This window comes from Dermacentor albipictus, chromosome 8 (genome assembly GCF_038994185.2).
Source record: "Dermacentor albipictus isolate Rhodes 1998 colony chromosome 8, USDA_Dalb.pri_finalv2, whole genome shotgun sequence".
Lineage (NCBI taxonomy): Eukaryota > Metazoa > Arthropoda > Arachnida > Ixodida > Ixodidae > Dermacentor > Dermacentor albipictus.
In genome coordinates this window covers 71,597,517-71,613,195 of record NC_091828.1, presented here as the reverse complement: position 1 = coordinate 71,613,195, position 15,679 = coordinate 71,597,517, and the positions used below count along the sequence as shown (strand labels likewise).

Below are 15,679 nucleotides of genomic sequence, written 5' to 3'. Positions count from 1 at the left end.
AAGTACTTCCGGGCGAGTGCACTTAAAAGCGGGTACCTGAAGCGGCCAATGGACTGCCACCACTCACAAGGATTCATGCCCCTTTCCAGAAGAGGCTTTTGCGCGTAGTCTGTAACTTCCCTCTCAGGGGCAGATGCCAAATGTGTCTTCTCTTTGTTCATCACTAGATCGTCAAAAGCATTCCATACACTCGATGCCACCAGTGGACACGAAGTCGACGCTGGCACGGCGGTGTCCCCACGGTGTTCCACGACGGCTTCCTGGAGCTCCCTTGTCACAAGGTTTTTCAGCCAGATCATCTGACCAGATGCCTGATGAACTGTGGCCATAAAGCGCGGATCAAGAAACATGCCTAGGCTGGCCACTTCATCAAATTTCCACTCCGCACAAAGAGCCTTGATACATTTTGAATCAATGTTAGCAAACCCTGAGTTGCCTTTGCAACCTTCAAGGCAATGGGGCATTCCAAAAATAATTGGAATTATAAAGCTTGGTGAAAAAGAAACCGAAACTGATCATGTCTCAAATGCCTGAAGCAGATAGACTGAAACAGAGCATACAGATAATGGCAACTCAGGGTTGCAAAGGCAACCCTGAGTTGCCTTTGCAACCTTCAAGGCAATGGGGCATTCCAAAATAATTGGAATTATAAAGCTTGGTGAAAAAGAAACCGAAACTGATCATGTCTCAAATGCCTGAAACAGATAGACTGAAACATAGCATACAGATAATGAGCGGATCATGCGAAGTTCTCAGTTAATAAACATGTTCTTAGGAGAATGCGGAGCAAGCATACAATTGGTTAATTGCTCAATTATTCGCAGTCTATCCGAATATTCGCCGTTTCCACCGTTATTCGGCCGTCCTCGGATATTCGTGAATTTCCGAACATGCATTTCTCGAATCGAATACGCTTCGAATATGGAAAATATTCGATTCGTATTCGAAATTCCGAATATTCGCACACCCCTAGTTCCTTTCCTTCGAGCGCTTCCTAACCTTACGTGAGGCCTCCTTACAGCGAAGGACCGATGGAGGAAGCAAGCGTACTCTGAAAGCTCCCTTCACCCGTCCTCACCTAAGGAGCGGTTGCCGCCTGCCTGGGTTCGAGATTATCTCTTCAAATCTTTCCGCGAACACCATTATTCTATTAAAAAATGTTGTATCGTCGCACAATGTTTAAATTGAATAGCCAATATAGAGAAGCGTGGACGCTTTCTTCTAGTTTCGTTTACTAAACTTAAAAAAAAGTTGCGCATTACAGTGCAAAACTTCATGTGCTCCAGCAACGCTGGCACGCCGGCGTCTTGCAACGCCTAGCAACGCCTAGCAATGCTTGCATGCCGCACGCGTGACTGAAACGAACATGCCTGGCAAGACGTACCGTGCTCGCGCTTCTCCGCAGGTGGGCGACAGTGCGCATGCGCAAGCGAATGCCACGTGGTTAAGCAGTGAGGTGAAGCGCTCGTTCAGGGCCAGGAGCGGCGTAAGGATGCATGAAGGTAGCTTTATAGCTACCTTATGCTGAGGAAGCACCAAGGAAGCCTTCACCGAGGGCCCCTCAGTAAGGAAGCTTTCAGAGTGACATAAGGTAGCCTCACCCCAATGAAGGCTTCCTTAGAGAGGTAAGGAAGATTTCATTGTTTGGCTTCTTATGCTGAGGAAGTACCAAGGAAGCACCAAGGAAGCCTTCACCGAGGGCGCCTCAGTAAGGAACCTTTCAGAGTGACACAAGGTAGCCTCACTGCAATGAAGGCTTCCTTACTGAGGTAAGGAAGATTTCATTGTCTGGCCCATAGATTCACTTCATCGTGGTTTCACCGGTAGTCGGTTCACAGTATACTACGGAGTGTTGGAACTCGCCCCGTCCCAGCTCCCAAGGAAGAAGCGTTCATCGGATCTCGCCACGAAGCTGGTAACCGCGTATTAGCCTACGGTGCCACCTATATGGGCCGTTCGATGTGTCATTAGTATCACGGAAAACCACAGCGTATTACGACAGCAGCAGTGATCCCTCACGCTGGCTGCACAACCGCTAAACTGCGCCTGTACATTGATTGGTGACCTGGGACGGCAGAACGCAATTTGTAGACAGATAGGTAGACACGCTAAATTGAAGTGGGCTGCGTTACGGCACAGTTGAAGAAGGCAACAGTACATTTTAATGCGAAAGCATTATGTGGATCACGAGGCGGAAAATACGGCGTTGGCGTGAACACGCCATTGTATAAAAAGGCTAAGAACCCTCCACCTTATATGAGAGTCGAACTCACTACCTTTGGTGTGAATTAAGGCGAAGATAATAAATGCACAGTCATTTAAGGCAGAGCTAATTAAGGCACTCGAGCCCACGACCTTTGGGGAGAGTCTAACCCTCGATCTTTGCTGGGCAGTGGAACGGATGAACTTCGGCGTCGCGGTAATTAAGGCGAAGTTAACAAAGGCATAGTTAATTAAGGAGAGCTAATTAAGGCACTTGAGCTCACGAACTTTGGGGGGAGTCGATGGTTCCTTTGGTTAACTTATGGCTAACTTCTCCTTTACTTAAGAACTGAGTTCCCCTACCATCACTCGCACAATAATTTCACGTTGCGGGTAAGCCGGTGACATATTGTACGTGTTGCCAACATTAACCATCCAATAAATGAATGAATAACTAAACAAACAAATAAATAACCGAATGAATAAGTCACACAGGATACGTTGCATAGGGTTGATGGCAAAAGTAACGTGTGTGAGCTTTTTCATAGGTGCTGAAGAAATTCGAAAAATAACTACTGCGGAAGTCACCTGAGACGTCAGGAACTTAAAAAAAATGAGAGGCTGATGCAACGCATTTGTATAGAAGAAAAAAAAAAGGTCAAGTGAGACTTGTTAAAACGTTTGAATCACGCTATGCAAAAAAACAAAACAAAACAAAACAAACAAAAGAAAGCAACAGCGACGAAATACTGAACTATTGTCTCCTGCCACTGCACCCCGCGGCACCTTCACATGCGATTGCGCCACTCTCCACCTCACTGATTCAATGACAAGGTTGCGTACACTAGGTTAGAAGAGGATGAAACGACGACGAAATACCACGAAAGAGGCGCAGAAATCTATTGCGTTTGGGAATGCTGCCGATACAGCGTATATAAGCGTCGGAATATTTCGAGCTGAAACTTTGCGCAGCATAGGGTTACACCGTCAACAAGCCGATGCGTTTCTTGAGAACATTAATGAGTAGGGCAGCGCAAAACGAGAGCACGGGGAAGAAAATAGGATGGGCACTAACTGTCCGGTTGCCTTCTTTGTCCTTCTAGTATTTTTCGCTGCCGTACTCATTAATAATCCTTATGAACTAGCCCATTAGTCCGTCGTGTTGGGCCTAGAAATGCACATTGCGATATTTTACGTGCCTAATTAGGCCAGCTTGTCAGGACTGCGGTGACATTAAACGGCTGCAGCGGAGACATCGCGTGAGCAGGAGTTGCAGCAACGAAAATAGCTGACAGAAGGCGGCTGGCGCTTCGTGGTGTCCTCTGTAAAAGCAAAGTGCCTCGCTGTATTCTTTCATGAATGCAGAATCACGCAGTACTGGAGCAGTTTTGAGGAAGGGTTCGTGCGAATAGTCTACACTTTCGAATATTCAACCAAACAATGCCTTATTGGATTCGGCTTTTGAATCCGATGGCCAGTATAGGTAAATACGAATATTTGTCGCATAGTTCACGAAGAGTTCGAATTCTCAAGTGGGTGCAACCAAACAAAAATTTGAAGCGAAAGCTCCAATTAGCTATGGTACAGAACGTACAGTCGCGGACAGAATATTATGGACCATGAAATCTAAGAAAAAGCTGAATATCTCCGCAACCTCACAACGCAATCTGGTATTTGCATTTTGGACCTCGACTAGAATATGCTAACGTTGTCATGGGCAGTTTTACTGGTTACTGCTACAGGCTGCTCGGGAATTGAACGTTTTTCGGAGATTCCGTGGTCCATTTTATTCTGTCCGCGACTGTACATTTCATCCGCCGCCCTAGCAGACATATAAAACGCGGGAAGTTGCGTAGTGGGTATTGCTCTACATTTCTCACTGAAATAGGCTTGTCCACCTAAATCATGATCATTCGCACTCTACGGAGAATCTTGGGCATGCGAACAAAATTCTGCCATCTGGGGATGTTTCGTTCACACCACATTTCTCAACTTACGGTACAAAAACTTGCCGAAACTGCAAGTTCTAGGACACCAACGTTGTTCTATATTAGCGATAGGAATGTTCGTATAGCGAAGTTTCCAAATATAATCGAATACGAATGTCAAATAAGTTCTCATTTGTAAACAAAGTGAAATAACAAATTTTACGTGTAGTCTATTCAGCTTTAAAATTTCACCTGAACCCATCTCACCATGACTGTTGTCGACGGTAGGGTGCTTAGCAGTCAAGCAACGTAATCACCCACTATACTATAATGATGAAGATACATCTTTGTGGCGACACTTTGACGACACGATGGAGGCGATACCGCCTCCATCGCTTCGATGCCGTCGCATGTGGCGCTTAGTAGGGGATGGTACAATGAAAAGTAGACCTCTTGTATGAGGGCTGTGTAGGCGTTGAGTCCCCCTGGCGAAGACGTCGTCAAGTACCGCGTGTGTCGCCGATGTGGGTACGTAGCCGGTTTGTGCTATACCAAATCGTCCACTGTGCATCAGGCGTCTTATGCGCATTAAAGGGGTGCGAGACGGGACGTCACTGATCTCGTTGAGGCATGGTAAATGAGAAGGTTTTAGGTATTGTACCTGAAACCGCTCGATATGGAGAGTCCTGGATCTTCCTTTTTGAGAGTTTCTTCTCGTAGGCAGAGCAGATGACAAAAAGGGTAACGTCCTCATCGGAAGGAAACTCTTTTGCGAGCAATGGTGCGAACCTTTCCCGGGTATTGGAGACGTCTGATGCATAACATAACCCGCACCTCGAAACCCTTACTCAATCACTCGAACTAATCCAAAACAATGCCGTGCGTTTCATTCATAGCAACTACAGCCGTACATCAAGCGTAGCTGCCATGAAAAACTCTTTGCTGCTTGCTCCTCTCTCAGCCCGGCGTAAGTGCTTTCGCCTTGCTTTATTTCATAAGCTATATTTCCACAATTCGTACCTACGCGATAATCTAATATCACCTCCTACCTACATTTCCTCTCGCATCGACCATAGCCATAAGGTTGGAATCATTCAGTGCCGCACCAGAACCTGTAACGAATCATTCATTCCTAGGACCTCTCAGGAATGGAACCACCTTCCCGGCGCAGTTGTCGCAATCAAGGACAACTCAAAGTTTCGTTCGGCCTTATCAGACATCATTACTTCCGGATGCAATTAACTAATTACATTTGTTGTTTATTGCTGCTTTGTTTATTTACTTGTGTATGTTTTTTTTACCCAATCCCCTCTGTAATACTCCGGTCTTGAGGGTACAATAAAATAAATAAAAATAAATAAATAGACGATCGCGGACGCTACGAGTACGAAGCGCCGAACTTGCCGCCGAGGAAGTGCTTCTTGAAGTACTCGTCCGCCGGTGTGAAGCGTTGGCGTTGATCGGTTGCAGCGGGTCGTTCGTTCTGGGCTTGGCGCTACTGTTGAAGTAAGGCTTCACGGTTTGCAGCGATACGTTGCCGCTCAGCCTGCCGCAGAGGTCGTAATCACATCTCATTCCCATGCCCGTATTCAGTGGAGTGTCGACAGTGAACTGTCTTGGCATGACGCGGTATCCTCTCTTCGACCACTAGAGGTATTAAGGTTTTCCTAACCCGTCGTGGGTGCTCAGTGGCTATGGTGTTGGGCTGCTGAGCGCGAGGTTTCGGGATCGAATCCCGGCCACGGCGGCTGAATTTCGATGGGGGCGAAATGTGAGAACACCCGTGTACTTAGATTTAGTTGCAGGTTAAAGAACTCCAGGTGGTCGAAATTTCCGGACTCCTCCACTACGGCGTGCCTCATAATCAGAAAGTGGTTTTGGCACGTAAAACTCCATAATTTAATTTTTTATTTAAGGTTTTCCTAGATGGAGCCCACGCATGTCAGTACTGAAAGCGAGGCACTGTAAGCGGTTTTACATATAATGTGTGCGTTTACAATTGAGGCTCAGGATATCTGAAAAGTGAGGCACTGTAAGCGGTTTTACATATAATCGTGAGCGAGGTCATTAACAGGTCAATGTGTTACACTGTGGGTCGTAGCCCGCGTGTGCGTTGACAATTGAGGTTCAGGATATCTGACTTCGAATGAAGTACGCCGCGAGTGCATGCACATATATTTTTGAGACGTAAAAGTTGGATTTTATTTGGGAGCTAGAAGAGCGTGCGTTCTCGCATTTATCAGTGAACTGTTGCCATGCGACACGACTCACGTGCGAAGTGTCTCGAAGTGCTCACGTGTATGATTGAACCTAGTAAGGGCGTTATGAGGGATTTCTAGGCGTACGTACATGGTCTATTGGGCTGCTGTGCCAAGGGAACCGGGATCGAAATCAACCATCAAACATTTTTTAAAGCTTGATATATTCTTTTAGCTCCCGTTGTCGGCGACCTTCCAGGGACCTTGAGCCAAAATCCAGAGCCGTTATTCGGGTACTCAAGACGAGGATTGGCCGAGAACGAAACGAGAACATCCGGGAATCGCTGCCAAGCTAAACGAGATGATCGAGGCAACCAGTCAGAATATGACAAAATGCGTCTCCGGCCCCCAACCCCTTGTGCAAGATCGCATTACGTACGCTAGTTACTGCCGAAAAAAGTTACAAAAAATATTGCTGCCGATTTCGTCCTAATGTTCTTTTGTCGTTTCCAAAAGCGACGCTCAAAAGCAGAAACAATGCACCGTACACTTAATTCTCATTTTTTTGGCGTCGAGACAGGGTTGCCTGTGTTGTTTTAAACGCCAGCGGTCCGTGAGTTTCGCGTCGCGGATCTTGCGCCGCTTCCTTCGAGAGATGGCGCCACACTACGTGAACAGGCCGGCAGCGTCTGGCGCACCGCGAATGGTTGTGCGATGGTTGTGAGATGGTTACGATTGTTGTGAGTAATCGTCGTAATTACTCCAACCAATATGCTTTGCCGGTAGCCATTTTATGTTTAACTGTACTCTCGATTACGGGAGAGCGAGCACTTTTTAAAAGTGAGCCATACGATAGCGCCTCGATAACAGCCCAGCGGTATAGCGTATTTATTTAATGATACTCCTAAAGGCCCCCGAAGGGGTATTACATAGGGGGAATATTACATGAATGCTAATCGTATTAAAATAACTTATTTGCGTTATTTGATATATGCTGGTAATGTCATTCGCATTTGGATGTTCTGTCAATTCAGAGACTTGCAAGCGAGAAGCAGTTGCTTTCATTTTATCTAGCGCACCCTGGCTACGACACTATTGTAGCGTGATAACAGCATGTCACCGGAGCGTTGTGTTCGTTGATACATAAGCGTGCCTCTACGGCACCGCACATTCCTTTAAATAGATAAAAACATGGCGAGACTAGTTTAATGTTTACACTCATTTTAGCATACGCTAAAGAGGATGAAGGCGAAAGCTTGCCCGTTCTTGGGACATTCATTACATTACTTGACATGCTCGTTCGAATGGGTGCTTCCTATTATTTTCTCGTAACAAATGTCGTGGGTTCGAGTGCCTTAATTAACTCTATCTTAATTAACCGTGCATTAATTAACGCTGAAGGCAGTGGGTTCGATTCTCGTCCTTCACGATGTCAATCGAAATCCAACTTGGAGATATGGCCGGTTCGTCCATATCTACAAGTGACTTCGACTCCCGCTAAAGGTCATAGGTTTGAGTGCCTTAATTAACATCATGATTAACTGTGTCGTAATTAATACTGACTTCACACCACAGGCGGTCTGACGCTTCTTCGTCGCCTCGGCTTCACTTTTTCTTATAAATAAATTGATGGCCGAATTCACTCTAATTAACGCCATAGGTCTTGTGTTCCACTCCCTATGAATTTTGGCGCCATAATGCCAGACATCGGATTTTTCGTCCCATGAGCTGTCTAGGGCTTTCGACTTAATAAAACAAATCCTTCGCGGATGCACGCGGGCCATAGAAACTGATGCAGCTAGGCTGTACGTGTGAGAGACTTCTGAGACTCTTCAGGAGTAGTAAGCCTCTGTTCGTTGGCGGCTCTTACGATGATTCGTCACAGATGCCTTAGACGCTTCGGGGCTTCCCACGGAGGCGGCGTTGCTGGACAAGGCCATCAGCTTTCCCTGCCGCAGCCGTACGAACGTCTAGTTGGCCTAGAACGTGGAGACGGTCAAATGCTACACGAGAAGCAACAACTACGGATGACCGGATAAAAAGAGAGCCATGCAAAGATGTGGTTGTCTATTTGAATTAGACACACTCAAGGTAACGTTTGCATTAAAATTGTTTATTGCTACATTTGAAAGTGAATTCGTGGGTCGGACGCATGTTGCCTTGCATTTACATTTGGTATCGACCACGCCATCGCACACGGGCCTTAACCATCGGGCGAAAACCGCAGTGGAACTCACTTTAAGAGCTTCGCAGTAAAAATTGTTGCGGAAGGCATTGAAGACGATTGCGAAAGTAAGCGAATAGTTTCGGCTGATCGCAAGAAATCAGATGGACACACTTGGAACACTTCCGAAGTATAGTACTCACATGGTTAACGTTATTTGATGATGGTGGCACAAATCATTGTGGGCATGTCCTGGTGCACGGCATGACAGCGTGAGGACGAAGGTGGCATGACGACCACAATGTGACCACTGTCCTGCAGAGGGTGACAACCACCGCACAAGGACCACCCAGTATTGCACGGTGTGTCGAATAACACATTGAACTGGATTCTTAAAGCTAACCGCGAGCTATAAATAAAATATTTTCGGACCAGAAAGCGGCTTATTATCCCACCGCTACCCAAAAACATGCATCCCGAACACCACAGGGAAAGGTGGGAGGAAAGGGCAAGGGCTATACAGAGGAGATTCCAACGCTCTCAGGACGTGGTGTACGTCGACGCCGAAGTCGTCGAAATGTCGAACTCATTTGACCAACTATTTTTCGAGAAAAAGTATATTCCATCGTCATTCTGGCAACATTTAGAAATTTGTAAAAGCTGCTGAGAGCTGCTTTGGAATGCTTCCCAACGACGCATTCGTACACAATCTAAGATCAATGAAACAATGGACAGCAGACATGGATGAACTTGCCGAATTACAACCCACTTTGCAGCGAAGGTGTTCCTTTTAATCAGCTGAACTATGCTTAACTGGTAACCGTTCAGATAGAGTTGTATTCAATGGTGCAGGTCGTGCGCCTTTTGCAGATGGAGCCGAGCAAGAGGATCCAGCTTACACTAGCAGCGCTCGCCGTCCTTGCTCAAGCGGCCTGTGGTCTGGACGCCTGGGTCAAGTTGAACTCGTCTCCAACCAGCTTCGAGGTGAAGCTGGGACGCCCCAATGCTAGTGACAAAGTTGCAGCCTGGGGTTCTTTCCACAACGCCATAAACGAAACCGGGTAAGCATTGCTTGACTTACGAATTAACCGTACGTGGTTGGGCTGTTTGCGTGAGTGACCACTTGAGTCGAGTGCTCCCTGCATCATTGTATATATGCTGTATTAAGCTTAAACGTATCGTACATGTTTCAGTTTAACGACGTATCATATGCTCATGTGAACAAGCAATGAATGCTCAGGTCATATTTTGTTGTAAGAAATCAACAGACGTTCTTTTTTAGTGCTCAAAACTTTCTTGAGCATGGCCTCGTTCGAAACGAAGTTGGCGACGTTTGAAACAAATGCGATTCTTGGAACCGTATTGCTTTGAAATTCATTTAGAAAAAAAGAAGCCGTTATAAGGTCACACTACGTATGAATTCACAACAAAATATGTGCAATAAATATGTGACCTTCATTGCAGACAGCATTTGGTAACCTATGAAATACCCGCAGGCGTGTGGTATACCACCGATTTGATTACCCTGAAACTTCAGCTGCTACATTTCAATTGATATACCAAGTGAATCTGGAGTGCTATGCTAATCAACCAATGATATGATTTGAACGATTTCTGTATGTAGCTGTTTCGTCAATTTACTTTTATATTCAAGATAAAGCCCGATATTTTAAAAAATAAATCTAGTAGGCAGTAAAGAAATGAAGTTCGGAAGTGAACACAGTTATGTAATCGGAAATAAGCTTTACAATGACCAAACTACCATGGAACTCTGATTCAAACTTGTCTACTTGGCTGCGCGAGTTCAAACAACTTGCATTTGTGTACTTAGCATGGTTTGGGCTGTCGGCCAGTTGCTCCAACACAAACCCTATGAAGGTTTGGAACTCCTGAGTCATGTGTGAAATTATTATTGCTCAAAGACTATGAAGATGAAAGTTACCTTGAACATTTTAGTAAAACACTGCAAATCAGTTTTTATGTTTTCACAGGCAGACGGTAACATTGTAATTTCTAACGCCTCATATGCTTGATGACAGTTTTTATTTTCGCCGTCTGCTGCACTCCCTTGACCTTCTGTTACAGGCATGTTGTGAAGTTAGCAGGTATGTTTTTGACAGAGCTGGTCAGCTCGGATAGAGTTAGTCTGCCAACGTTGAACAGCTGTGTAGAATAATTTATGGATTCAAAGCCCCGTAGATAGAAAATAAGCTAGGAAGCGATGGTTATATGTGTATACCTCCACGCTTCAAGCAGGTAAAATAGAAGTTGCACCTGATTACCGTCGGGCGCAGGTTCAATGCTAAGCAGCTTTGTGTAACCATCAATTCAAAGGAAATATACCAAAACTTTAACCACCTCTTTTAGAGCTATGGCGCTCCGTATAAATCAAAGAAAGGAAATCAGACTCCACGTGAAACTGCTTGCTTCAGCTGTCCAAGCTTGTAAAAGGGCTACTTAGTTAACACCAGAATTGCATAGTTTCACGCATTATAGATTCGTTTTGTGTGCTTTAGACCGGCTGTGAAATTCAATCAATTGAGCTATTGCATATGTTTTGTCGTCTGTCTGTCTGTCTGTCTGTCTGTTGCAAATTGAAGTTGCTGAGTAGATGGCCGTCATACAGGACTAAATTTGACGCTCTGCTTTACTACCTTTGTCATGCCTTCTTCGATTCCTCAAGGGCCTTTCTTGTGACCTGGCAGGTTCAGTTTTCTGGAAATTTATACCAACGCGGAGCTGGCGGACGAGCACCAGGCGTACGCAGCCGGATTCTTGGAGGGCTATGTCACACGAGACCTGATCCGCATGCACTTCAACAACATCTGGGCCAACTACTGCGACGACGAGCAAGCCTACTGCAAGAGGCTATATACCTTCCTCCGAAAAAATGACATGTTCATGCGTAAAAACATTGCTAAGTACCGCAAGAAGAAGAGTGCGTACTGGTATCAGGTGCGTGTCTGGATTGTATTTTTTGCGTTTCCTCTCGCCTTTGAGACGATCGTTCTATGAGAGAATGTACAATTCTCAGGCACTGATTCAGAGCGAGTCCAACACGCAAAGCTTTAAGCCCACTGCTTATTTCCTTGCGGATGTATGGGCTGAGTTACTGACTCCCACCCCCGTATTCTCACGCAATGCTCGACTCGAAGCTGTCCCTTCCCCCACCCACCGAGTTCAGGACAGCCCCAACTCCCTCGCCGGAATGAGACACTACGATTCTAGAGAATTGTCGTGGATGGTCTGAAGCGCAATGACCACTTCTGCCGAGCGCAGGCGCTGCCATCCGCTTTTGAATTGCATGAGCTCTTCTTTTGTTATGTTTATAGCATAGTCATAATATTTTTGCCTTTACCGCGGAGCTGTATATGGCTAGCCGATCCGTCCATCCGTGCGTCCGTCCGTCCGTCCATCTGTCGCTCGCCTGTAGGCCGGAAACGTCTCCGGCGCAACCCCATGGGCATGCGCAAAAAAGAAAGACAGGTGCAGGATTCGCCAACACCACCTAGACAGTACAAGGTCTGTTTGCTATGATTCATGACGTCACGTTACTTGGCCCTAAATTTCCATTTCACAGGCTGGCATGATGAAAGCAGTGAGGTCAAAATCACGGTTGGCTACTCGGGAGCATCTCGATCAGATTCTATGGCAGTCGGCCCAGGTAACATGCCGTCATGGATCGGAGTGAAAAGGCCTTGTGCTATCTAGGTGGTGTTGGGTTAGCTGCGCCAGTAGTGATGTTGTCACTCCCCGTCGCAGCCGAGCGCACGCGCAGCAGTTTCTCTCCGGTGCCGAAATGGGTAGGACCCGTTGCTGATGAAAATATGCCTGCTCCTTAGAAGCAGGCAGCTTTCGATCAGGAACGCCGCGAGCGGAACCGGGAACGAGCTCGTCTACGCCATGCCGATGAGTCATCCCGTGCACAAGAACAGGGTAGTGCAGCCGAGCGCAAGCAGCAACTGCGTACCGAGGATCCGGCAGTCTACCGAGCCCTCGTTTATTGAACCATCGGGATTAACCCAGTGATAAACGCTGGGCCGCACGTTTCAGCTTTGCTGGTTAACCATTTGTATGGAGTCCTTTGGCGGTGATTTTTTGTTCAAAAGTACTATAATTTTGATAATTCAATAAAGATGTCTAAGAACTTATGCAAGGCGATAAGTCGATCAAGCAACGAATGCAAGGCATTGCTACCGTAATCTTCTGGATGATGGACCGTACTCCTGAGCCGCGGGAGAAAACAGCACAGAGGGATGCAAGAGATAATAAACGCTTATTGCGTGTTTACAGCTGATCCGATTGCCTTATTTATGATGCATGTCTGTTTGCCCCCGGATATTTCGCGGCCTCACCAACGTTAACACCCTTCGAGTGCTGCCTCTTACAACATGTGTGAGCTCTCGTTCAAATCAAAATGACTTCTTACATAGTCATGGGCCTTTCAAGTGCGATCATTGTGTACCTGTGGTAGAAAACAGCAGACTGAATGGTCCGCCACATCTGTATTAGCGTCCCTTCGTAACATGGTCGCGATAGCAAGACGAAAGATGAAGGCAGGCGCTAATCGAGTGCGATGACAAATAAATGTAGCATGCACAAGCAAACACAAATGAAAATCCCTACAAGTTACACTAGAAAACCGTTCGATAATTTGTAAAAAGCTATGGGCCACAATGCCAAGCATCAGAAACAATCGGGGATAACAGGCCTGGCGCATTTTGGATCTTGTCGCACCTCTCGAAGACGACTCGTTTGGAGTAACGGGAACCAGTCTCGAAGGTTATGTGTTTGCGTACTGTCTTCTGTCTTCCTTCTTATGTGTTTCCGTCCTTTTGAAGAAGGCCAGATACCAGCTATAACCATTGCCGTCTTCATTTAACCACCTATAGAGATACTTCATAACTTCAAGTGCCAAGTCGAAGAGGTTCATTCAGTCTTCTTCTCTTCGCAGGTGAATCTCGTACTTCTGCAGCTGAACGGTATGGAGGATGGTAGAACACTGGAACTCAAGCAATCTTTTCCCAGCGAGCCCGACTTCAACATCACCGACACGCTGTGAGTCTCAAACCACTGTGCATGTTTCACAGCGCTCACGAGAAAGCAAAATCATCACACATGCCCACACGCACGCGCACATACACACACACACACGCACGCACACACACACACACACACACACACACACACACACACACACACACACACACACACACACACACACACGCACACGCACGCACGCACACACACACACACACACACACGCACACACACACACACACACACGGGGCTGGCCATGAATAGGCATATGCAGAGTGGCACATACGCAGTGACCCAAGTGAGTCTGCTAGGTCACACAGTAGTCAGGGTCAAGCTGTCTATTCGAGCTCATACCCAGCTGCCCAGCTTGTCTATATATATTCACAAATATAACCTGCGAGAAAATAACGCTTAATAGCAGGGAAGAGAAAAAGAAAGCGTGGCTTTAAAAACCATAATTCCCTGTAAACTACATTGACGGTACATAATCCAAACCTATATGGGTTCAAAAAATACTTCGCAGGTGAGGGAGAACTTATAGTTTCGAGATCGAACCCGCACCAATGCTGCTTTCATTTTCGGTTGCTCTATCATGTGGGCTAATCGGGAGGAAAAGAAATGGAATGAGGAGAGGGAATTCACAGAAAACTCGAAGCACAGAAAACAATGTGCCGAATGCGTGGTAGACTTTCTCGGTGATAATTTTTGTCTCCCGCTCGCGATACTTCCTCCACCTTCCGGATTTACGTAGAACTTATTTGCTTATACAGTGCTCCTACGCTTCGAGATGTGCGTTTATTATCTGTCACCCTGCCATCTCCTTGCATCCTAGGTTCGCAAATAAGCACGTTGTGGTTATTTGTGGTTACTCTGATTGATTAAATTTGGCACTGTCTTCCCAACGGATCAGCCACTCTACCAAACGAGCTAATTACCCAGGGTGCTATTATGGACATACCACCCCGTTTCGCCAAATTGTCAGATCTGATGGGCTCAAAGCGCCGCCACTGCAGAATTCTATAATGTGGCAGAAGTTGACAGGTGTCCACGATTACATCCCCTGGTTAGTTAGCTCGTTTGATAGAGTGGCTGATCTGTGGGGAAGGTGCGGTGGTAGCGGAGGTGTTATCCTGCGCTGTGGTATTGACTGGCACTGGCTACAACCACCGAGGCTCTAGGACGAGCACACGTAGACGAGTACCTAAGAAAGTTGCTGGAGGGGCTGCCGCCAACGCAGCTTCTTTATATTTATTTATGCTGATTTATTTATTTTGGTGATTAAAGAGCTAATTGCCCCTACGCTGTTTTCACTTTGGGGCTCTTGGGGGCGCATGCTTCTTTCATTTTGATCACTTTCATGGGTTTGACTAACTTTCCTATTACTCAAGGTTTTTTTTTGGTTACTCTTCCATGCATTTTCTTAATGTCCACCTTAACAAATAAGGGAGCGCATATTTTTATTATCCCGCTACTAGCACAACATGGTCTTCATTTAGTTGGTCATTGGAGACGTATTCGAGTTTGCAAATTATTAGAATGACTTAAACATGCGGCATAAGAAGCTGATGATAGTATACTGTAGTCATTTCGTTAAACTTACACAATAAAATAAAGTACGGTGTTCAATACCGTATGCGTTTATACACGAGGCTATGGTTTATCCCCACAGCTTTCGTTGCTGCACATCTTAAGGCTTAACTGGTAATAGCAATTTGCCAAAACCAGGCTTGTATTCGCTTTGGTATTGCAACACTTCATCAACAAAATGCGCGGTAATAAACACCTGTAAAGGACCGGTCACCTGTTAAAAAAGACACCAGTTTGTCCCTGCACTCATCTTATCCGCGGCTCTGATTCATCCAACAGGTTCTTGAACTTGCACGGTGACGTGCAAGATCTGGAGATGGTCTTGAAGCGGCGCGTGATCAGCCGGGTGACAGGTGATGGGTCGTGCTCTGCTCTTGTGAAGGTTCTGCCCCTGCACAAGGACCTGTACGTCGCGCATAACACGTGGACTAAGTACTCCAGCATGTTAAGAATCCTCAAGAAGTACAGGCTGCCCTACCGCGAGGCACCCGGTTCAGGTGAGCAATGGGACCGCAGTTGAATTGAATTCTGGTGTTTTGAGAGCTAAAACCACTATTTGT

At 46.2% G+C, this 15,679-nt stretch overlaps 1 protein-coding gene across 5 annotated transcripts in view; it reads left to right on the top strand.

Annotated features, from left to right (window-relative positions):
* The window catches only part of LOC135921375 (putative phospholipase B-like 2), a 50,626-nt gene that overhangs the window by 14,077 nt on the left and 20,870 nt on the right, over positions 1 to 15,679 (top strand). Inside the window, exons 1-7 of one of the 5 annotated variants that reach the window (XM_065455725.1) lie at positions 4,465 to 4,658; positions 5,027 to 5,097; positions 8,214 to 8,419; positions 9,363 to 9,553; positions 11,198 to 11,447; positions 13,447 to 13,550; positions 15,399 to 15,616. In XM_065455725.1, coding sequence (XP_065311797.1) covers positions 8,378 to 8,419; positions 9,363 to 9,553; positions 11,198 to 11,447; positions 13,447 to 13,550; positions 15,399 to 15,616 — 805 coding nt within the window. In that variant the 5' untranslated portion in view covers positions 4,465 to 4,658; positions 5,027 to 5,097; positions 8,214 to 8,377. Of the gene's footprint in view, positions 1 to 4,464; positions 4,659 to 5,026; positions 5,098 to 8,213; positions 8,420 to 9,362; positions 9,554 to 11,197; positions 11,448 to 13,446; positions 13,551 to 15,398; positions 15,617 to 15,679 lie in introns of those variants that run through there. The other 4 variants (XM_065455717.1, XM_065455749.1, XM_065455735.1 and 1 more) reach the window with 4 other exon arrangements.